Raw genomic sequence first — 25,430 nt, forward strand, 5'->3', positions numbered from 1 at the left:
GTGGTTCACTTGGCAACTGCTGTAGGAGAAGCAATGTTTCAATTAGATGAACTTCTAGTCTGGATAAATGGTGTCCCTCAAGAAAAGATGAGACAGGCAATTATGTTTAAAAGGCCAGGAGAATTTTTTGTAAAAAAAAACAACAAAAACCTAAACAGCTTTCTTTATAAGAGAGGATGGTCCTTCAAATTATACAACATGCCTATTTTTGTCAAGATTTGATGGTCTCTTTTATTACTATAAATATTGTCAGGAAAATATTAAAATAACTAAAAATTAATTACTTCATTTATGGATTGGAAGCAGTGGAATAATAAGGAGAGTGGACCACCCCGGTGCCATATTTGTGGGGAGCACGGGTGCCTTTCCTCCTCTATGCCCCCCCCCTCCCCACATACCTCTTTAAATGTTTGCTGGCTCGAGCAGCATCTTCTACTTGCTGTTCGCACCGGTGTTGGCTCCCTTATGACATCACTTCCTGGTTGCGGGATCAGGATGTGACATCAGATGACACGCAGGACAAATGAACGCAGGACAATTCCATCCCATCAAATACGCTAATGTTAGGGTAAGGTTTAGTATCCGCTGTATGGAGCGCAATTGATGGGGGCGCCATTTTCCTGCGCACATTTGTCGCAAACAAGAGCCGACGCTGGTGTGAGCAGCAGGTGTCAGCGAACATTTCAAGTGGCATGTGAGGGGGTAGTCAAAAGGCGGGAAAGGGTGGGAGGGCCCTCAAGTAGCAGGGAAGAGTGGGGGTGAGTGGGAAAGACTGGGGGCACACGGCTCGGCGATACCAGGCACTACCACCCAGGGCGCAAACCTCCCTCGCTATGCTACTGATTGGAAGAGTACTATTACTGGGGATGGAAAAGAATCAACTAGGAATGTATCTATTCTATACTGACTGGTAACAGGTGGCAATGGTGGTCAGATGCACACCTTATAGTAGAGTATCAATTCAGTGGAACAGTGAGAACATTATGGATTTTGATAGTTACAAAAACAGCTAATTTAAGGCCTGTTTTACAAAGCCGTGCGGCAACAGCCCTGAAGCCCTTTAAATCTCTATGGGCTTCGGGGCCGTTACAGTGCTGCCGCTAGCATGGCTTTGTAAAAGAGGCCCCTTAATGTTACTTGTTTCTTTAAATATTTTAAAAATTATAAAATATTTTCTTATGCACATGTCAATTGACTGTTTAAAAGCAATACCGGTCACATATCCTCTACCTCAGAGGTGCCCAATATGTTGATTGCGGTCTACCGGTCGATCGCTCAGGCAACCCCAGTCAATCGCGGAGCCATGCAGTTTCCCTTCTGTGCTGTCCGGCTTTCTCTCTGGCCTCCCGTGCATCCCTTTACCTAATTTTAGCAGGGAGCAGCCTGCAGAGAGGATCACCATTACTTTAGCGATCCTTGCAGTTTGCCATAGGTCTCAGGAGCTGTCGTCCCTCTGCTGCAATCCTGCCTCTGATGTCAGAGGAAGGGCGGGACCACGGCAGAGAGACGACAGCTCCTGAGGCCTAAGGCAACCTGCAAGGATCGCTAAAGTACAGGTGATCCTCTCTGCAGGCTGCTCCCTGCTAAAATTAGGTAAAGGGATGTGCAAGAGGTCAGGGAGGAACATGTAGGCCTTCTGGGGGGGATAGGCCTTCAGGAGGTACAGGCCTTCATGGGGGTAGTGCAGGACTTCAGGGATAGGGTGCAAGCCTTCAGGGGTGGGATGCAGGCCTTTAGGGGGGGACAGGCCTTCGGGGGAGGAGGGCCCTAGTGTAGAAGGGAGGGAGGGAAGGGGGTTCAAAGAGACGTGCATATGCCGGACTTTGGGGGGAAGAAATAATGGGTCTAAAAACAGAGGAGTGGGAGAGAGATGGTGGACAATAGGATTTATGGAGGGAGGGAACACAAAGGGAGAGAAGTTGGACACAAGGGGGGAATAGAAATACTGGATAGGAGGGTAGTTGGGAAAAGAAAGAAAGAGATGGTGAAGAAGAAGGGAGAGATGCTGTATGAAAGGGTAGTTGAGAAAAGGTGGATCTGTGGATGGAGGCAAAAAAAAAGGAAAGATGCCAGACTTCTAGGGGAGGGAAGGGAAATGGAAGGGAAGGACAGAGATAGAAGATGGATGGTTAACATGGAGAAAGAAGGAGACCCTGGCAAGCAAGTTTTCAGAAGACAACCAAAGCTTGGAACCAACAAAGGTAGGAAAAATGATTTTATTTTCAATTTAGTGATCCTGTCTTTTATTGATTTTTTTAAGGGGCAGATATTTTGTGTGTGTAACACACGCAAAATATCTGTGCCATGGAAAAAAATGAATAAAAATTTAAAAAAAGACAGGCAGGCCTGTCAAAAAACCTGCAGACCTGTCAGAAACTCAGTTACCGTCAGGTCTGCAGCAGTCGGGTTTGCCAATAGTAAAACCCGATTCAAAATAGCCAAGCAATTGTTAGTGAATCAATCGCTTGGCTATTTTGCATGGGGTTTTACTAATTTGCATAGGAGGATCAGGATCGTTTCGCTACAGGCGTTAGTGAATGGGAATGAAGGGAAATTTGGTTGCAAAGGGCTCGCAAACCGATCAGTACATGATCGGTTTGCTTAGTGAATCTAGCCCTCAGTGTTCTTGATAGCAGGCACAGGCAGTCTACCACAATGGTTTAATCAATGATCTAAAACAATGTCAAAATAAAGAATATTGTTTCTGCAAATTGGTACTTAACAAAATAAGATAATACTCTATTCAGCTACAGGGACAAAATAACAGAATTTAAGATGTTGGTTGGTTGGACTGAGAACTTTTCAGCACCCCCTCGTACTGCACGAACTGCAGTACCTGATAAGTCATTTCTTATCAGAAGTGTATTTTGCTAAGCTTTCTGTTTCTACAATAATCTTTTTCCACAGTCTCTCTCACTAGAGTTCCATGCCGAGTTATTAGGCCAATCAATGCTTTTTACTTCTCAGTAAATATAACCTAAATGGGTGCCTTTTAATGATGCTGAACGTTTTTGTACAGTGGAGAAAATCAATCTCCTTTCTATGGCTTATTTCTGAATTGCTATGATACAGCATTGCTATGACTGATGTGGAGGTAAAATTGTCCCGAAACAAGAAGAGAATAAAGAAGGACAAATTCAAAAAAGTCAAACTGATACTCTGCTTTCAAAAATTTGTATTGTATGGTCACTGCATCTATGTAGATAATAATACCATATACTGCTTAAAAAATATGCACTTACAGATAAAGACCTTAGAATGAGAATTATACAATTCAATTATCAATCATAAAAAAATTTCATTGCATATTATGAGTCTGGTAAAACTTCAAAAACAGTAAAGGTGCAGGAACCAAAATGATAAAAACCATACAGGACTGAAAGGTTGGAAAGAAGGCTATCTGTTAACGTCAATTGCATCATATGTCTTAGAGATATTTGGAGCATCAAGATAAAACAGTATATTTCTGTGTCTCGTTGGCCACGAATTTGGACTTGGAGATTGAAATGTACAGCATCAGCATCTATGAGACAAACATGGTTATTTCTGTTACATAGGATTTTTTGGACCCCAGTTCGATTAAATAAAATAGATAGTTCTAAGTCTAATAGATGCTGGCAGTGTCATATTGATATAGGGACTTTGGATCATCTGCTATATTTTTGTCCTTTTATATTTATATTTTGGAAGTCAATATGGGGACAAATAAATCTTGTTCTGGACTCCAATGTTCCATTATCATATGAAGCTATAATATGTGGAACGATACTACATGTGAAACCCACTTTAGATAAATATAAGAGCCGTCTTTTTATGATCATGATGGGCATAGCCATGCAATTGATCCCGAGTAATTGGAAAAACCATGACATTTTAAGTTACACTTTTTGGTGGGTGAATGTATGCACGACATACAAATATGAAAGAATTAACGCAGAATGTAGGGGATTTAGTGGTGTATTTAATAAAGTTTGGAGCCCATTGACTAAATTTATGGAGGTATGATATTTCTTTTATTCATTTCCTATACACATCCATGGGGGGAAGGGAGGGAAATAAATAAGTAATGATGGTGACATTAAGGTAACTTTAAGAATTATTTAAATCATTTATTATGTTAAATTGTATTATTATTTAATAAGCGAAATTTGCCTGTACAGATAATAGTGCATTGTATGTAATATCTACTGTTCTTTATTTGTTTGACACTGTTTTTAGTTTAAAAATCAATAAAGATTATTTTTTTTAAAAAAATTGCATCATATGTCAAATATGCAAAAAATACAAAACAATTCCACTTATCTGCTGAAGCCTATATATCTTGGGATCAATATTCAACAGGCAGTGATCGGCTTTTTGCTGACTGACTGCAACACTAATCCTGGAAATTCAATGTCGGACTATATCCGGGAACTGACACTAAATTTTTGGATTTGCAGAGCCAGAGCTGGTTAATCCCCTCTTTTACAAAGCCATGCTAATGTTTTTAGCACCAGCCACAGCATTACTGCTCAGCTCGGACACTCATAGCAATTCTATGAGCATTGGAGCTGTTACCGTGGCAGCCGACGCTAAAAACGCTAGCGCAGCTTTGTAAAGGAGGGGGTATGTGCGATATTTGGTACTTAATCGGCTATAAAGACTAACTGACTTTTATGCAGTCCTATTTATACAGTTAACCTGGCTGGTTAAGTTCTAAATATCAGAACTTAACTGGCCAAATGATGACTCCACCTCTGCTGATTTTGAGTGTGGTGCTAACCAGTTATTTTTAACAGTGCCAACTGGTTAAGTATCACTGAAATGAACACTAACCACAAACAGGCAATTTAACTGGCCAGAAACCATTTCTGGCTGTTTAAATAGCATTGAATATTGATTCCCTTCTTGCCAATTTTAGCAGAAAGTACTGTACCTGCATATATGTAAACTGCTTTGGTTGTATCCACAGAAAGGTGGTACTGTATATCAAATCAACGACCGTCTCCTAGTTCCAGACAGGGGCCCCCTGTTTCACAATATGCTATTTATTTAGGCCAAATATCTTTACCGGGGGAATTAAGCCACCAGTTCTCACCAACTCAGCTTTTAAAATGGCTGCTGGCTTAGATGTTGCTACAGGATGGCAAGGAGAGGCATGTGCCAGTGGCGTAGTAAGGGTAGGAGGCACCCACTTAGAGAGCTGCACGGGAACGAGGACGACGGGAATCCCGCGGGTTCCCCCTTCGGATCACGGGGATCCCATGGGGACGCCCCTCATGCTCTCGGGGATTCCGCGGGGTTCAATGCCTTTCCTACCTGCCCTGCTGCAAGGCCTCATCTTCCATTTCCTGCCTGCCCTGCTGCACATAGCCAATCGTAAGTCTTCCCCGATGTCAGCGCTGACATCGGAAAGACTTCCGGTCGGTTGTGTGAGGCAGGGCAGGTAGGGAAAAGGCAGTGGCGTACCGGGGGTCGGTCCGCTCCGGGTGCAGCCATGGAGGGGGGAGTGTGTGCACAGCCGGTCAGGTCCCATGCAATGCGCGCACCTGTCCTGCTGCTGAAGAAAACTGAAATGCCGCTGAGCGAGGAAGAGAATGATGATGCAATGCACCCACTGCCAGCAGCTGGAGCTGAAGGAGAATTTGACACTGCCGTAAAGTGCCAACATTAAAAAAAAAATGATTGGGGGTGCGAAACACAATACAAATGGAGCTAGTTTGATATTGGGGGTGTTCAGCACCTTTGGTACCTAAGCTGGCTCCCACCCAGTGCCCTAAACCTCGCACAGCTCGTGCGTAGTCCACTCACCCGCAGTCACTGCCGCTAAAAGCCAAGGCCGGGCCACTCTTCTTGGTTTAATTCCCCCTACTGCCTCAGCCCCTACAGTAAACTGTCAACAGCGCTAAAGTCCCGGTTGAAGGACGGGATGACCCCGGCCGATTCCTTGGCAGTATATCACTGAGATTCTCCATGTACAGCAGTGCCCCCTCCCCCAACGCCCCCGGAGACGGACTGGGTGGGAAAGCGATAGCGAATTGCTGCACGCGATCGTGTCCCTTTCTAATCAAATTTATCCTTCGTCTCAATCTCTTATTTAAAATTTTCTTCACAATTTTCTAGCAAATTGGAGGGGGGGAAGGGGGAGATAAAGGTTTTCAGAATAAAACTGTGAAGTTACACAAACATCAAGCTTATGTGATTTGGTTGGAGAACATTTCCAGAGGCACACTGCTCCCCCATCTCCCACATTCGAATTCATAACAGTATGCTTATATTTTTTTCAGTGTGGGGAGGTGGGATCTTCTAAATATAGCTGAAAAAACCCTGAGTCAACATTGCTTTATTATAAGAAAAAGTGCATTCTTAGAATAGATTGCATTTTTAGAATAGATTGCGCTTTCCCCAACCGACCGACCAACAGGCCCGACCGACAAACCTCCCTGCCCTGTAGCCGCAAATCTAAATTACCTTCTTACAGCAGCTTCAATACGCCAGCTGCTGTAAGAAGGTAATTTAGATTCGCGGCTACAGGGCAGGGAGGTTTGTCCAACTGGGCCTGTTCTGTTGTCAGTCAGGTGGGGAAGCGCCACAAAGGTAAGGGGCAGGGAGGGAGAAAGGGAGGAAAGGTGGAGTGGAGAAGAAAAGACGCTTAAGGGAAATGGGTAAAACTGAGGGGGGAGAAGGATGCTGAAAGCACTGGGGAAGACAAAAGGGTGGAGAAGGACGCTGAAAGGACATGGGGAAGACAGGAGGGGGGGAGAAGGATGCTGAAGGCATATGGGGAAGACAAAGGGGTGGAGAAGGACTCTGAAAGCACATGGTGAAGACAAAGGGGTGGAGAAGGACGCTGAAAGGACATGGGAAGACGGGTGGGGGGGAGAAGGACGCTGAAAGGACATGGGGAGAAGGATGCTGACAGGACATGGGGAAGATGGGGGGAGGACGCTGAAAGTAAATGGGAAAGAGAGAATGGGGAGAAGACGCTGGCAGGGAAGAAGACAGAGATGTCAGATTATGGGGGGAGCGGAGGAAAGAAGATGGGTGTCAGACCAATTTGGAAGGGGGGAGAAAGGGAGAGGCACAGTAACAGAGCAAATGGAAGACGCAGAGAGAAGAGAGACCGTGGATGGAAGGAATTGAATGAGAACATGATGAAAGCAGAAACCAGGCAACAAAGGTAGGAAAAAAATTCTTTTTTTTTGCTTCAGGATAAAGTAGTATATTAGTTGTGTTGATAAAAATTTATAAACATTAGAGGCTCTGGTAGAAACCCGTTTACAAAGTATGTATTCTTCCCAATTAATATTTCCAAATTAATAAAGTCTTTTTGCTTATTTTTAAATGGGTTTCTACCAGAGCCTTTAATTTAGTAGCATAATTAACTGAGATAACTATTTCTGAAGTTTATAGGGATGGGCGGGGACGTAGGGGATTCCTCACGGGAACGGGCGAGGACGGAGGGAATTCCTCATGGGGACGGGTGGGGACAGGTGGGAGTCCTCACGGGGACGGGTGGGAGTCCTCACGGGGACGGGTGGGGACGGGTGGGATTTCTGTCCCCGCGCAACTCTCTACACCCACTCCTATCATGGCCCCTCCTCCTTCCCACCTTCCATTTCACACATGTGCTGTCCTGCGCCATCCCCACATACCTCAAAATCTTCGCCAGCGCAAGTGGCTTCGGCACCATGTGCCTCACACCAGCGTTGGACTTCCCTCTGATGTCACTTCCTGGCCCCGTGACCTGAAAGTGATTCAGAAGGGAACCAGGCTGGCGTGAGCAACGGGCAGAAGTTTCTCGCGCTAGTGAAGATAATACAGAGGTACAGGGTGGGGGGGAGGGATCACAAGCATGGCGGGGTGTGGTGGAGAGAAGCCAGCGCCCCCACCAACTTGGTGTCTGGGGTGGTCCGCACCCCCCTTACTACACCACTGGCATGTGCCACCCCCAAAACATGGCTTTCCACTCTATTACCACCCCATTTCTTCTGGATATGGCTTCTCTACTGCGCTCTCTTTTACCATCTGATTTGTCTACCACTGTTGCTTTCTGCCAATATGCAGCAGCAGCAGCAAAAAAGCAAAGAGAAGCCTCTTCTCAAAATAGCTTTGTATGTGAACTTCTCTTCAATGCTCCATGGCTTTATGTGATTTATAGAAATCAATACACTGACATGTCAATGGCAAAAAAGTTAATCTCGTTTACACAGAACCATAAACGTTTGAACTGGGCTAAAGAGAATGCCAGCTGGACCAGAGAACAGTGGCAGAAGGTGTTGTGGAGCGATAAGAATCGAATCTCCAAATTTGCAGCGACAGTGTTCGTTATGTTCTTCAGCGACCAGGTGAGGTCTGCACGCCACAGTGTACTACTGCCACCATGAAGAATCCTCTGAGTGTGATGGTACAGGGTTGCATGTCCACAGATGTTGTAGGTCAATTGCAGGTACTCGATGAAGTGATAAATGCTGACAAATACATAAAGGAGGTCCTTCAGCCCAAGGTCCTGCCCTCAGCCAGAGATATCTTTGGTGCAGATCGACCATTCATTTTTCAACATGATGGCGTTCCATGCCACACAGCCAAGAAATGCCTCACTTAGTTCAAAGAGAACAAGGTTTGAGTTTCTGGACTGGTCAAGAAATAGCCCAGATCCCAATCCCATTGAGAACCTCTGGGGCCAGATTAAAGAGAGCAGTAGCAGCAAAGTGACTGTCCAACAAACATGAGCTGATCGCAGCAATAATCAACTCTTCTTTCCACTTAATAATACCTATTGACCTCCATAGACTTGTGGATAGCATGCCAAGAAGATGTGAGGCAGTAATCAAGGCTAAGGGATATCAAACACACTACTAGTGAGACTGTTGAAGTCATCGGATAGTTGGACAAATTATCATTATTAGCTTGGGTAGCTTAGGAACAGCATTATTTATGTGAAATGTGCCAAATATTATGCTGGTCTTGTTAAGTGATTACAGAGGTTTTTGTTATTAGTCAAAAATTTATGAATTAAATACAATTATGATGTTATAGCTACATTTTTTTTAAGCATAATGCCTAAAATGCTAGGTGTTTCCACAATTTTGGCCACTAGTTTACATTTAAAAACAAAATCGACCATCTGGCCCCTCCTGTTTTAGTTGACCATAATAAGCTAAAACTCAGAAACTGGTTTCACTCAGGTCTAAAACTACTGAAAAGTCAAATTCATCATTTAGAGCGACACTAGCGGAAAACAAAAAAAAAAACATGTGAATTAATGCAAAAATATCATTCAGCAAGATCTAATTATCATAAGGAATTTTTAAAAAGCTAAAAGAGATTATTTCAACAGGATATTGGACACATTAAGCTTTATCATCCTTTAACCAACAAAACAGATCATGATTTGCCAACTCCCACAGCTGATTCATTAGCTAAATATTTTGAGTATAAAATCATTGCTTTGAGAAATACTTTGTCCCTAAGCAATATGATATCAAGCCTAGCTGCCCCTCCTGAAAATACTTCAGCATTATCTAAGTGCAATGGCTTTGAATGTGGCAGGAGACATGTTAAGGTTCAACAACTCCAGTGTGGTGTTCATTTTATTGTAAACAAACGAGAAGAGGGACTCAAAGTACACACCAGACCAGTGGACAAAGAACAGCACCATGGGCCTCACGAATTGAGATTACTGAATTCATTTTATTTAATCAATAAAGTGAATTCAATGATATCAATTCATGAGGCCCTTGGTGCTGTTCTTTATTCTTGTTATTGTCACATACAACAAGTGGGAGAACTGTGCAGCTTAGGAGGGAGGAGAAAGTATTTTGACCGATATGTGGTGTACTGCTGACAGTATTCAATTTACCATCTCCATCATGTTTGATTGCCTATTTGATTGGCATGGTGGTGACTTCACAACCAGTATTTAAATATGAGTGACCTGGACATACACAGAGTGGTGGACAGGGCTCTGGTCATCTTGTTGGGAAGACTGGATGGACCATGAGGGTCTTTTTCTGCCATCATTTATTGTGTTACTGTGTTACCAGGATAGGCCTAATAGGGTTGGGAGGTCAATCTCTCCTTATTTAAAGAGAGAAGGGGCTTGAGGCCTGGGAATTGTTTTGTTAAAGGGTTACTGCTGACTATGGATGGAACTTTGTTGAAGGATTACAATTGGCCGTAAGTGGATACCCAGCCTACATCTTCAAGTAGGTGGTGGATCATGGGTGAGAGTGGTTGGCACCTCTTGGTGGGGAGAGGTTGTGGCGCTGCTTTACAACAGAACAGCTAAGAATTTATTGAGAGTGAACACTCAGTTGTAAGCTGTTTGATCTACGCAACAAGTTTTTTTTCTCTAATTAAATCTCTGGTTACTTTTAAAAATGCTTCAAACCATCCGAAATACAGGCAACAAATTTTAGCATGACATTTTTATAGGGGCCAGACTGAAAAAATATGAACTAGGTGGAATTCAACAATAATGAATGCTTTTAATTAAACCTTAGGGAACCCGTTGGTTCCAGTTCATCTTGATGATGTATATTTAAATTGTTTGCTGCCTTTATTTTTGTATCTGATCCAAGAAAAGCTGGGTATATAGGAATAAACAAAGTACGGTAATTATCCAACATCGCTCAGCCTGCAATGGCATGACTATCAAATGACATCCCTTAATCTGTAGAAACTCCAACCAGCCACACACTAAAAGAGCCTCATATGAATCAACCACTTTAACATATGATGGTAAATCAAAAAGTAAAGGCAAAATACATTTAATGACTTGTGAGCAATTGAACATATCACTTTTCCATATAGTCCCCATACAAGACAACACATTTGCTATATTGTTCAACTAGTTTCTGCATACCTGCGCAGAAGAAGTTTTTTGGCTATTCCTGAAGCCTGGTGAGCACCGCTTCCTTTATTTTATCATGCTCTGTCTTTTGCTCTCCAGGTCACAGTGATCCACCCAGGTCTCGTCAACGATGACAATTTTCTCGAGAATACTTTGATCTCAGGAACTGTTGCTTGTGCAGATCAGTAAGCTGTTTGGGAACCCATCGTGTACAGACTTTCCTGTCCCAAGTCATCATGCATTATGGCAAATGCAGATCCATAGCCGATATCCAAATTGCAACCAATTGAGACATCGTTATCTGTCAGTATTCTCTAATCAAGGCATCCGCCCTGTCAATGTGCTCTTGTACACACAATGTTGATGGGCAACCAGATCAACCTTTGTCGGTTACACCTGTTCTTCCAGCTTTAAACCTACTCATAAACCGATGCTATGTCCATACTGAGTCAATATCTGACGGTGAATTTCTATACCCAAAGAAAGGGCACCACTGCACATTGATTTTCAATGGTGCAATCTTTCAATGGAGCATCCATGTGTCTGACCTCATGGCTGCCACACAACTAAAGGCCAAGAGCTGCACTGCACGGACAAACTATCCAAGAGGCAACATTCGAGTACATATGTTGCATTTCACTAGCTCTGTTCCGGTTATCGCATAATTTAACAATTGCCTTTAATTTTTGATTTGTCCTCATCTATTCCCATCCTCTCTTATTCTCTGTCTTTTCCTCCTTTCTTATCTCCAACAACCTTTAGAACTGCCATAGTAGCTCAGACCAAAAGTCCGTCAAGCCTTTGAAAATATAGCCTGAAGAAGGTTCTGCCTGCAAAAGTGTATCAAAAAATTGTATTAAATTAATCTAATATAAAAGGCATCACCTTATTTTCCTTTCTGTTCTTTTATTTCTGTTTATTACCTTTAAAGTAGGCTAACACATCAACAACACTGGTTAGGTGCCATCGACTCGTGCTTGAGTCCTAGCAACTTGATGAATTACCGTATTTTCACGTAGATAAGGCGCACCCGTGTAAAACGCGCACACGGGTATAGCGCACGGGAAACACAAATTTATGTAAAGAAATTTTTATATACCGCGCTCACAGGTATACCGCGCATGCCGCCCCGACTCTCCTCTGGCTGCCCCGACTATCCTTTCACCCGCCCCGACTATCCATTCACTGCCCCGACTCTCCTCTGGCCACCCCGACTCTCCTCTCCCCCTTGAAGTCCTGTCCCCACCCTGAAAGCCTGATGCCCCCCCCCCCCCCGACGCCCGATTCATCATCCGGAAGGACCGCTCGCACCCCCACCGCTCGCACTCCCACCCCGATGGACCGCTCGCACTCCCACCCGAACCGCTCGCACCCCCACAGCCTCCCCCCCTCCCCCATGGAGAAGCTGTCTACCTTGTTTCCAGATTCCAGTGAGCCCAGCTGCTTCCTCTGCCGGCGGTCCTGCCCCTTCTCTGAGCCCTGCGCTACACTGCTTCCTCTTCCGGCGGTCCCGCCCTTTCTCTGGGGGAACCTGAGCAGGATGATATCCTCTATAAGCAAGGGAGGCAGATCTCTGGGAGTTTGCTCCAAAAGAAGAAGACCATCAGATGCAAGCTGCTTCCAAAACTTTGGGTCAAGAAACAGGTGAGTAATTTTATGAAAGCTAAGACCTGGGTAACTTCTGAGAAACAAGAAATGATATGACCTGCCGTTGTGACACTTGAATCGCTGTGGGAAGCCATTGATGGCATAAATTCCTCTCTAATAAAAGAAGTTAAACAAAATATTTTGGATGTGAAAAATATTGCTCATTCAGTCTTGATTCAAGAAGTGGACACCTTAAGGTCTAAAGTCCAGGCAGTGGAGTCTTATGAAACTTTGATGGTAAAGGATAAAAATTATATTGCAAGGTGACTAGAATACCTAAAGAATCAATCAAGGCATTTAAATTTACAATTCTTGAATTTTTCTAAATCTCCACTGGTTTCAGCTATGGAAATATTTAAGAAATATCTTGTGGAGATTTTGAAGATGCTGTCGGAGGCACTTCTGCCTATTACCCATGTACATATCTTCAGGTCCGGAGTATTTCAACTAACCTGGAGGCTATAGCTGAAAAAGAAGGGACTTACGGTCTTTTTAGAGTCCTCTTTGGAAGTTATTACTCTCAGAACAACATTGCTGGTGACTTTTGCGTTTGAACTTGACCACATTAATGTGTTGAAGCTTTCCTTCAAAAACTTGGACTCAGTTTCTAGGATCTAAAATAAGAGCGTTTCCTGAGTTAGCACGAGATACAAAGAAAAGGCGTAAAGCTTTCCTGGCTCCAGGCTCAGGTTCAGGCTATATCTCCTAATTTTGTGTTGAGATTTCCTTGCAATTGTTATACTGTATGGTTCTTGAGGGTAAACAGTATCAATTCTTTGATCCTAAATAACTGGAGGAATTCTTAATTGCCAGAGATGGAATTAATATTATAGTGTGAATCCCATACGTTCGCTGTTTGACTGGCAGGGAGGAAGATCTCAGTGAGTCCTTTCAAAGTTGAGTTCATTTATTATTACTGAGATTATTTTTTCCCTAAAATCTTGGATTAAAATTACCTAGATGTTTGTGGACATAATCTAATCTAATCTAATCTAATCCTTAGGTTTGTATACCGCATCATCTCCACGTTCGTAGAGCTCGACGCGGTTTACAGTAGGAGAAATAGGAAGGAACTACAACAGAGGTTTAGAGGTAGAAGTTTGAAGAAAATTTAGAGGACTTGGGATGCCAAGATATAAGAGTTTCCTTGATTCCTAAGTTGGAAGGAGACTTACATTTTTTTGAGAAAAGCCAGGTTTTCAGATGTTTGCGGAAAACTTGGAGAGAGCTCAAGTTCCGAAGAGGGGAGGTAAGGTTGTTCCAGAGCTCAGTGATTTTGAAGTGGAGGGAGGTCCCTAGCTTTCCTGTGTGGGAAATGCCTTTTAGCGAGGGGAAGGATAGTTTTAATTTGTGGGAGGATCTGGTGGTATTAGGGTTTGAGGAATTCCAAGAAAGAGGGATAAAGGGAGGGAGGATACCGTGTAGGATTTTGAAAGCTAAACAGGCGCATTTATAGTGGACCCTGGCGATTATCGGAAGCCAGTGGAGCTTGGCCAGGAGCGTGGAGACATGGTCAAATTTACTTTTAGCGAAGATGAGCTTGGCCGCGGCATTCTGAATCCGTTGGAGTCTGTGGAGGTTTTCCTCAGTTAGGCATAAGTAGTATAAATGCTTTTGGATTGTAAAGTGAGTTTCAACATATTTCTGAAATTGCTGTTAAATCTCCAATTTTTATTGGTGATATAAATTTGAAAAATTTATAAAGATATATTTTTTTTTTTAAACCCCTCCATCGTGGCTTAGTAAAAGAGTGCCACAATGATTGTAGAACTATTAGCAATTAGCAATTTCATTTCTGAATTCATTCACAACTCACAAAAACATGAAGGCAGATAAAGGCCAAATGACCTATCCAGCTGTCCATCCGCAGCATCCACTATATCTTCCTCTCCCTAAGAGATCCCATGTGCCTAGGGGTTCCAGATGTCCAGATTTACCCGGACATGACCTCTTTTTAGAGGGCATGTCTGGGTGTCCGGACGATTTTTCAAAACCCTGCACTTTGTCCGGGTTTTGAAAAGCAGATCGCTTCGAGGGGCACCCACACATGCACTGATGCCATCCTGACCACAATGAACAGTCTAATGGGGGTGGGGCATAACTGGGCAGGGATGGGTGGAACTGGGAAGGCCTCGGAGAGGGTCTATGGGTCCGGATTTTATATACGTAAAATCTGGTAACCCAAAATCTGGTAACCCTATACGTGCCTGTTTCATGCTTTCTTGAATTCAGACTCTGCAATGTAAACTATCTTGTCCAAATGATTTCTGCTCTTTAGTTTGTAAATTTGCATGAATATTTCCCCAATCATCCTCAAAACCCAAAATCAAATTCATTTAGGAGCCCTTTTTACTAAGCTATGGTAAGCAGTAAGCACTAATATGTGCTTACTGCAGGTTAAAATGCACTACCACAAGGCGTGCTGAGGTATCCCACAATAGTTTTTGCATGTGCATGCATAACCCATGTTCTACAAAATAAAAACATTTTTTATAGCGGTAACAGCATATTTGGTCAGAGAGTGGGTACAGCCATGCTCATGAGCACTGCCATGTGCTAACTGATTAGCGAATGGATTATTGCATGAGCCCTTACCACCTACAAATAGGTGTTGGTAAATGTTCATGCAATAGTGACCACATGCTATTGGGAAATTAACCCATGGCCATTATTGCAGTAATAGGAAAATCAGCCATTTACCAGCAGCGCTTAAAGTGGCATTAGAGTATAGGAAAGCTCCACATTGGAGACAGCATAGGCCATTTTTTAGTGCTGCTTAGCAAAAAGGGGTCCTTAGTCTTTCTGTTGTAGCCTTGACCTCTCCGGGGGACCCTTTTGCTCCTAAAACACATTGGGCCTCTTCTATCAAACTGCTCTAGCAGTTTTTAGCGCAGAGAGCTGTTCCCAACGCTTATAGGAATTCTTTGAGTATCGGGAGCAGCGCTGGCCATTCAGCGCAGCTCACCACGCTACAAACTGCTAGTGCAGTTTGATAGAAGAAGCCTAAAGTGAGACTGTGAGCTCTCAAGATTTATTGCTTGAAAATACTTGCAAAAGTCTGAATTATGAGGGGGAGGGGTTTGCCTCTAAGGCAAGTTTCTTTTCAAATGTTCTCTTTGTCTACCTATTTTCTTCATTTGAATCTGTTTTCTAAAAGATTTTTTAAAATTTATTAGTCTTTTTTACCTCACTTTTTAAACATGCTGGCAGTCACTGAGCCTTCTTTCTCCTTTATTAATATTTCCAACTCAACTGGAGTTGAAAAAATTTATACAAAAATGAGATAGAGAAATAGAATGTCTGTGTTTGATTTGGAGGCAAAATAACTCCCTGAAAATTTAATGGAATATATTTAAAACCTGCCTAGCAGTTTGACAGGGATATCTTAGTTTACTCTGTCCTTTACTTCAAAATATCCGGGCTACTTTTGCCTTTATTGCAATCTTTGTATTGGAATGCTCTAACTTCCTTGTGTTATCAGTGTCTTTCAAAGATAACTCACTCTGGGGCCGATTCTCAGATCTTTAGTGCTATAGGGAACAGCATCAGGACATACCAGAGGAACTTGGGGGTAATTGGGGACATGACAATGAAGCCATCGGCACAATGCACAACGGCTGCTAAGAAAGCAAATAGAATGCTAGGAATAATCAAGAAGAGTATTACAAGTAGAACGGGTATTACAAGTATCGGGCGATGGTGCACCCGCAACTGGAGTACTGCATCCAATATTGGTCGCCGTATCTTAAGAAGGATATGGCGATACTCGAGAGGGTTCAGAACAGAGCAACGCGTTTGATAAAAGGTATGGAAAACCTTTCATACGCTGAAAGATTAAAGAGACTGGGGTTTTTTTGCTGGAGAAGCGGAGACTTAGAGGGGATATGATAGAGACTTATAAGATCACGAAAGGCATAGAGAAAGTGGAGAGGGACAGATTCTTCAAATTTTCGACAACTACAAGAACGAAAGGGCATTCCAAAAAATTAAAAGGAGACAGATTCAGAACCAATGCTAGGAAGTTCTTCTTCACCTGGAACGCGCTTCCAGAGGGAGTGATAGGACAGGGTACGGTATTGGAGTTCAAGAAGCGATTGGACAATTTTCTGAAGGGGATAGAAGGGTATAGATAGAGGGATAGTATACTGGTCCTGGACCTGATGGGCCGCCACGTGAGCGGTCTGCTGGGCATGATGAACCTCAGGTCTGACCCAGCAGAGGCACAGCTTATGTTCTTATTGGTTGAAAGGCGAATTAAGTTTAAATCTGCTTGTATAGTTCATTATATATTACAAATTGATTCTTCAGGTAATTTGACTCTGCTTTTTTCTTATTTGCATTATTCTTCCACTAGACTTTGCAGTACTTTATTATTACATTACCCTCAGGTTAGAGGAGTACAGTATAAATGACAGTTTAACTTCTCTTTTGTTTATGCTGTTATTACAATCTGGAATAACTTACCTATTCAAATAAGGACTGAAGCTAATCACATAAGATTTAATTTAAAAAACTGAAGACTTTTTATATGATTTAGTATAATTCTTATTATATGATGATATTTTAAATATTAATTGTGGCGGCAGCAAAGGGCGAAAAGAATGCTAGGAATGATTAAGAAGGGGATCACAAACAGATCTGAGAAGGTTATCATGCCGCTGTACCGGGCCATGGTGCGCCCCCACCTGGAATACTGCATCCAGCACTGGTCGCCATACATGAAAAAGGACATAGTACTACTCAAAAGGGTACAGAGAAGAGCAACAAAAATGGTTAAGGGACTGGAGGAGTTGCCGTACAATGAGAGGCTATAGAAACTGGGCCTTTTCTCCCTTGAAAAGAGGAGACTGAGAGGGGACATAATCGAAACATTCAAGATATTGAAGGGAATTGACTTAGTAAAGAAAGAGAGATTGCTCACCCTCTCCAAGGTGGAGAGAACGAGAGGGCACTCTCTAAAGTTAAAAGGGGATAGATTCCGTACAAATTAGGATATAAATGGTACTGTAAACCTTGCACTATAAGGATAACTATGGCAAATTGTAACCGGTAAATTGTACATTATGTATTAGACCCCTAGTATGTGTCAGGCTAGGATAAATACTTGTATCGTAAATGTACCGAAATTATGTATGTTTAACCCAGCCAATCATGTTTTCAAGATATCCCTAATGAATATGCATGAGAGAGATTTGCATATAATGGAAGTGACAGGTATGCAAATCTCTCTCATGCATATTCATTAGGGATATCTTGAAAACCTGACTGGCTGGGGGTCCCCCAGGACAGGTTTGGGAACCACTAGTTTAACCTGTAACCCGTTCTGAGCTCTTTAGGGACAACGGGATAGAAAACGAATTAATTAATTAAATAAATAAATAAAGTAATGGAGGTGACAAGCATGCAAATCTGCCCCATGCATATTCATTAGTGTTATCCTGAAAACCTGACTGGCTGGTGGTCCTCCAGGACAGGGTTGGGAACCAATGCTTTAAAAGGACAGACTCAGAAGGAGCCTACTGTTTGTTCACATTGGGAATCGGGGCGAGGGGAGGGGATCTGCCCTTGTTAAACTATAATCTTAATTTTGAGCCAGTCACTGAAACCAATGAAACTTGATAATTTACAGTAGTATACTTTTTATGGATACAGTGAACAGAAAAGTTATAGATGATACTAGCTTGAGGCAGAAAAATGTGTACTGCAACGATATATATATGTATGTATGTAACACTAATATCAGTAAAAATAAAAAAATGTTATATAGTGAGAAGATCTCAGTGTGGATTGGTCAGTCAAACGAAAGGAAACCGTTCAATCCTTCAATCCGTGCGCGGGTGACAACCCAGCACACCACACCATAATAGAATCTTACTCGTGTGTAGTGAATCAAAATAACAGTGCACAAAAACAGTCGTGATAAATCATACAAAATAATATGAAGTTGCAGTAACACATTAGCTGACAACAAGGTAGAATAACTGCACAGTCTATCCAAAAAGCAGTAAAAAAAAAAACTTAACTTAAGGGGACAGCCTGCAAAGGCAGGAACTCCCCAAACGAGTTTCACAAAGGGTCCAATTGCAGAAGCTGTACTCCAGGAAACATAGATGGTACAGTGTTTCCCCGGTCGTTCGCGGTCAGGTTCAAAGTCCCGGTCATTCGCGGTATTTTCCGACCGCAAACCACCAACAAGGAGAGGGCAGCGGGAGAGGCAGGAGAGAGCAGCCGGAGTGCTGGCGAGTGCAGGAAATCACTCGCTGTATGCTCTGACCGCCTCTTCCTGCACTAAGTCGGGTCTTATCCAATCAGGAGCTACTTTGACATGCAGCTCCTGCTGCTCTCTCCTGCCTCTCCCGCTGCCCTCTCCAGTCTCCCCCATGAAAAACCGTATTTGCGGTTTTCCAAGATTCGCGGGGGTTCCTGGAATGGAACCCCCATGAGTATCGAGGGAGTACTGTATACATTTTTCTACCTCAAGCTAGTATCATCTAGAACTTTTCTGTTCACTATATTAGTGCTGTTCTAGTACAATTTGGGTTTTCTTATTTTGATTTTATGGTGTACAGGCAGTCCTCGGGTTAAGAACAAGTTCCATTTTTTAAACAGTTCTTAAGTTGAATTTGTATGTAACTTGGATCCTGTACAGTCTATAAAAACTCTAGCAGGTTTTTGGACTTTTTAAAGTTTTGATTATGCCTCTAATAGGTTCCTGTAAGTCTTTAATTAATCTCAAAGTAAGCAACTACTTAGCCTCCCAATCTAGGTGACTTGTTATAAACATCACCTTCCACAAGACAGATGTATACTTCTCCCTCCGAATCCGCGGATTTGGCTATTTGTGATTTTTTTTTTTTACAAAAAACTATTTTCATTTTTTGCCTATTTTTAAGCTGTCCAAGCCTCCCCGGAACCTTACCTGGTGGTCTAGCGGTGAAGCGGGGCAGGAGCGATCTTTCTATACTCCTGCCCCGTGCAGAGCTGTCATAAGAATGGCTACCGTGAGTTCCCGTTGTAGTCTCGAGATTTGGAAGGAGGGAGGGAGTTTTGAAATCACTTGATTTATGGGTCTGCATACAAGCTGACGTATTATGAATTGGGATGGGTTGGGGGGGACATTTCTAGTTTCAGGTCCTGGATGTGTATGGTATTATTAATTATTGTTTTTAAAGGGAAATTAAAGGCTTAAGTATCTGTATAGTTTATCATTTAGAATGGCTCGAGACTACAATGGGAACTCACGGTAGCCATTCTGATGACGGCTCTGCACGGGGCAGGAGCATAGGAAGATCACTCCTGCCCTGCTTCACAGCTAGACCACCAGGTAAGGTTCCGGGGACGCAGGAGGAAGGCGGGGGTGGGTCAGAGCCAGCCGAGAAGTTATTCACAATTTTTCACACTTCGCGGTCCGGCTCTGCACCTAACCCCCGCAAAAAACGAGGGAGAAGTGTAGTTTTCAGTTTCTTGTTCTCAGTGCATTCAATGACTTGAACAAATGTCTTCCAAGCTGCACCTAAACTCAATTCTCCTCCTCCTTCTCTCAGAGCCCCTACAGCCCACACTTCATCTCCTACCTCGCAGTTGGCTGAAGGTCATAAAGAATTTGCTAGTGAGGGCCTTGATCTCATTATTGGCCAGTGAAATGGAAACTATTTTTTCAGCCACATCCTTCATCACTGTGTAAAGACCTATAGGGAAGGTGTTTAGCTGGCAGTCTGACAAATCTGGAGACAAAAAACAGAAAGAAAGGATAATGAGCATAGCAATCAACATCCCAACCAAATACAATACTTCAAAGCTTTCATTCAGCCACTGTTGGCCCCAGTTTCTGAGAATAGTCTCGTTTACAATCCAATACTATGCCACAGAATACTACTTGCAGAAAAGAAGAGGTTGTTCAGTTTACCTCTTATTAATTCTAACTTCCTTCCTTCATCTCATTCTTAATTCTAATTTCCTTCCTCTCATTCTTTAGTCTCTCTTACTCACGTTGTCATCTCTTCTGTGTTTTCCATAAAAAGACAATTATAGAGGTGCTGTGGGATTACCAAAAGACAAAATAATGCATCTCACTGCATTTTTTTCTTATACACTGCAATCCAAGGAGACTGGCACAGCATGACAGACCCTTTCACCTGTAGGTCACCATTTTAAGTCCAACAGAGGTGCAAAGTTATTACCATCTGAAAGTCACTTTGCAGATTACATGAGAATGATTTCAAGTTTATTAGATTCTTGATAAACCATCCATCACAAGCATCTGAGCAGCGTACAATTATAACAATTCAAATACATAGAATACATAGAGTATGACGGCAGAAAAGGGCCGACGGCCCAACAAGTCTGCCCACCCAAAGAACCATCCCCCTAAAAGAAACCTCCCCTAAGCATTTCCCCAGAGTGAACCCACATGTTTATCCCATCATTTCTTTTTTTTCTTTTTTAATTTTTATTTATGAGTTTCAAAATTTAACACAAGAATCCTCTTGTTACAGAAAATCAGAGAAAATACATACATGAAAATTATCCATTTGTTACACAACATGATCCAGTAATTCTTAATAACAGAAAGTAAAGAAAGATAAGAATAATTTCAGTGTTGTGAGTAATTATCCTTTCTTAGACCACAATAAACTCCTTTGGAGGAACAAGATGTGAAGAGAAAAGGAGTTCTCAACCAATGTAATTAATTAACAAGAAAAAGGCTTAACATGGTTCAAACCAGTCTAATAAAATTACAGCCATCACATTTAGATAAACATTTTGGTGTCCAGAAAGCTACGAAGCTGCTCCAGCATGAAATAAACATATTTAGTACCAGCATATCGGACCAAACACCATCGTTTCTTGAAGTCGAGCACGTTGCTGGCTTCAACTACGTAACGTGGAAGACTATTCCATCGATCAACCACTCTTTCGGTGAAGAAGTACTTCCTGATGTCGCTATGAAGTCTCCCACCTTTGAGTTTGAGCAGATGTCCTCTTGTTGCCGTGGGACCTGTAAGGAAAAAGATATCTTCCTCCACCTCAGCACAGTCTGTAAGATATTTGAACGTCTGTATCGTGTCTCCCCTCTCTCTGCATTCCTCGAGAGAATATAACTGCAGCCTGCTTAAACGTTCTTCATATGGGAGATCCTTGAGTCCTGAGACCATCTTAGTGGCCATTTGCAAAACTGATTCCATTCTCTTCACATCATTTTGATAATGTGCCCTCCAATACTGAACACAGTACTCCAGATGAGGTCTCACCATGGACCTGTACAACGGCATTATAACTTTAGGCTTTCGGCTGACAAAACTTCTTCGGATGCAACCCAGCATCTGTCTAGCCTTGGTTGAAGCTTTCTCCACCTGATTGGTAGTCTTCATATCTTCACTAATGATTACACCCAGGTCCCGTTCTGCGACAGTTCTTGTTAAGGTTTCACCATTTAGGGTGTATGTTCTGCAGGGGTTACCGCTACCAAGGTGCATAACCTTACACTTTTTGGCGTTAAAACTCAGTTGCCAAGTATTAGACCATTTTTCTAGTAAAAGTAGGTCCTGCCTCATAGTGTCGGGCACGGTTGCGCTGTCCACTACGTTGCATAGCTTAGCATCATCGGCAAATAATATAATCTTACCTCGAAGTCCTTGGGGCAGGTCTTGTACAAAGATATTAAATAGTATCGGACCCAAGACCAAGCCCTGCGGCACTCCACTGATCACTTCCGACGTTTCTGAGGGAGTACCATTTACCACCACCCTCTGAAGTCTACCACTGAGCCAGTCTCTAACCCATGTGGTCAATGTTTCTCCTACTCCCATTGTATCCATTTTGTTCAATAACCTACGGTGTGGAACACTATCAAAGGCTTTACTGAAGTCTAAATACACTATATCCAGGGACTCTCCCCTATCTAGTTGTTTTGTTACCCAGTCAAAGAAGCTTATCAGATTGGATTGACAAGACCTTCCCTTCGTAAATCCATGCTGGTGGGGATACCTCAGCCTCTCGTCATACAGAATCATATCCAATCTGTATTTAATCAACTTCTTCATAAGTTTACACACTATTGATGTGAGATTCACAGGTCTGTAATTTTCAACCTCTGACCTGCATCCATTTTTGTGGAGCGGAATGATGTTAGCAATTTTCCAGTCCATGGGGACTTTTCCCTTGTTTAGGGAAAGATTGAAAAATGCAGCTAATGGCTCTGCCAGGATATCTCTCAATTCCCGAAGTACCCTGGGGTGTAGATTATCCAGTCCCATGGCTTTGTTCACTTTTAGCCTCGATAGCTCATGGTAGACGCTGCTCGCAGTAAATTTGAAGTTCCGGAACGGGTCCTCCGAGCACTTCCTTGTTTGCATCTTCGGTCCTGATCCCAGTACCTCACAGGTAAAAACCGAGCAGAAGTAGCCACTGAGTAGTTTGGCTTTATCTGAGTCCGAGTCTACATAGTTACCGTCAGGCTTCCTGAGGCGTACAATCCCGTCAGTGTTCTTTTTTCTGTCGCTAACATACCTGAAAATGATTCATCCCCTTTTTTAACATGCCTAGTTATATTTTCTTCCATCCGGAGTTTGGCTTCCCTCACTGCTGTTTTAACAGTTTTAGATTTCACCAGATAGGCTTTTTTAGTTTCCGGTTGTTGTGATTGTTTGAAGGATACAAATGCTCTTTTCTTCTGCTTTACTAGTTCCGAGATCTCTGCGGAGAACCACTGAGGTCTATTATTTCTCCGTCTTTTACTCACGGTTTGTATGTAGAGGTTGGTTGCTTCCTGCAGGGTAAATTTCAGAGCCGACCATAGTACCTCCACATCATCCGTCATGTCCTAGTTTTGCAGCACCTCATAGACAAAATCTCCCATGCTCTGAAATTTAGCTCCCTTAAATTTAAGGACCTTTGTCGATGTATTTGTCCTTGTGACTCTGTTCCTGAGGTGAAACCACACCATGTTGTGGTCAATGGAGGCTAAAGCATCTCCTACCGAAACCTCTGTGACACTGTCTCCATTGGTGAATAACAGATCCAGAATCGCCTGATCCCTGATGGGCTCCAATACCATCTGTTTGAGGCATGCTCCTTGTATGGATATTAGTAACCTTCTGCTGCCGCTGGTCGTAGCGGTAAGTTTGTTCCAGTCTACATCAGGCATATTGAAGTCCCCCAACAGCACAGTGTCTCCACGCAGAGTGATGGTCTCGATGTCTTCGATTAATTCTTTGTCTATGTTGTCTTGTTGTTTTGGAGGTCTGTACACAACACCAAGATACTGGAATTTGTCATTACCCTTGGCAAGGTTCACCCAGAGGGATTCTCCTGTATACTTGATGTCTATTATCCTGGTAACTTTGATGTCCTCTCTGATGTACAGTGCTACCCCTCCTCCAGTTTTGCCTTCTCTGTCTCAGCAGAGCAAGTTATATCCTGGTATAGCCATATCTCATCCATGGGACTCCGAGAACCAGGTTTCTGTTATCACCATCACATCTAGGTTGGCATTTCTCATTTCTGTTTCCAATTCCAGAATTTTATTGCCCAAACTACGTGCGTTACATAGCCGTCCATTCACTATGTTTGTCCGGTCTGCGTGAAGATTTTCCCGTTCGAGTTAGTTTGTCCCCCTCAGTATTGCCCAAACTACATGTATTAGCATACATAGCCATCCATGCTCTATATTTGTCTGCTCTGCATGGAGATTTAACCATTCAAGTTAGTTTGTCCCCCCTCATTATTGTCTTTGACGCAAGTTAGTTTGACGCAAATTAGTTTGTTCCCCTCATTTCTGTCTTTGACGCAAATACTTACCTTAGACTCAAAGATGGAGTGATTGTTTACCCTACCAGGATGAAAGTGGGTCCCCTCCCCCAGCTCACCTAGTTTAAAGCCCTTCGAAGCAGGCAGACCAGACGTCATCCAAAGACGTTCTTCCCTCTTCTGGTCAGGTGTAGCCCTTCTGATCCCTGCAGACCTTGAAGTGCATCTCTGTGGTCCAGGAATCCGAAGTTCATCTCTCTGCACCATCCGCGTAACCACTCGTTTGTCCTCTGGATATGCTCTTCCCTAGCTCGCCCCTTGCCTCTTACTGGATGGATGGAGGAGAAGACCACCTGCACCTCCATCTGCTTCAGCTTCTCACCACAGGGCTCTAAAGTCTTCAGGTATCTTCTCCGGGGTGTTCCTGGCAGTGTCGTTCGTCCCAACCGTGGATGAGGAGCATCGAGTAGTGATCTTGGGGCTTGATTAGTCTTTCTAAGCCGGTGGTCACATCTTGGATCCTGGCTCCCGGCAGACAGCAAACCTCTCTTGATTGTAGATTTGGTCTACATACCGGTCTCTCGGTGCCTTGCAGCACAGAGTCCCCAATGACAACCACTCTGTGCTTTTTTTTGGGGGGGGGATTGATCTGTTGCTTCTGGAGTCGGGGATTACCGCTGGCCCTCAAGATCACTTTCCAGGATATCCTCTTGAATTTCGTTGGCAGGTCTTTCCTGTAGGAGCTGGAATCTGTTCCTCAGGTGATCTGTGGGGTTGATGTAAGGCTGCTGTGCTTGCATGAAGAAGAGGAAGGCCTTCTGTGTTTGCTTGCAGAGGTGACTAGCTGCCAGGTGTCAATGTCTCTAGCCTCTTCTCGCACCTCAACCGTTACTTCCAATGATGTAGGTCTGGTTGGTTCGTGCGTCTCAAAGATGGTCCTGTCTTCTTGCACCTGCTCGGAGACTTGGGACTCTCGGGACAGCTCTTGGGACAATTCTCGAGTATTTCATCGATGAACGCCTCATCTTCCCGGATACTTCTCAGGCATAGCACTTCTTCCCTCTGACTCATCACCTCTTGCAGGATGTCACCATCAGGCTGCTGCTGGATAATTCCTTCTGTCTGCACAGAGACCGAAGTCTTCAGCTGGATAACTCCTTCTGTCTGCACAGATACCGAAATCTTCAGCTGGGGCACAGCT

General features: G+C 43.1%; 1 protein-coding gene across 6 annotated transcripts in view; it reads right to left on the reverse strand.

Moving 5' to 3' along the window:
* The window catches only part of LRRC20 (leucine rich repeat containing 20), a 368,748-nt gene that overhangs the window by 280,652 nt on the left and 62,666 nt on the right, over positions 1 to 25,430 (reverse strand). For 5 of the 6 annotated variants that reach the window (XM_033941816.1, XM_033941820.1, XM_033941817.1 and 2 more), the window contains exon 3: positions 20,056 to 20,205. The exons of the other annotated variant lie outside the window; for it this stretch is intronic. In XM_033941816.1, the coding sequence (XP_033797707.1) occupies positions 20,056 to 20,205 (150 nt within the window). The remainder of the gene's footprint in view (positions 1 to 20,055; positions 20,206 to 25,430) is intronic. 6 annotated transcript variants of the gene reach the window in all.

Source organism: Geotrypetes seraphini, chromosome 4, assembly GCF_902459505.1.
Source record: "Geotrypetes seraphini chromosome 4, aGeoSer1.1, whole genome shotgun sequence".
Classification (NCBI taxonomy): domain Eukaryota; kingdom Metazoa; phylum Chordata; class Amphibia; order Gymnophiona; family Dermophiidae; genus Geotrypetes; species Geotrypetes seraphini.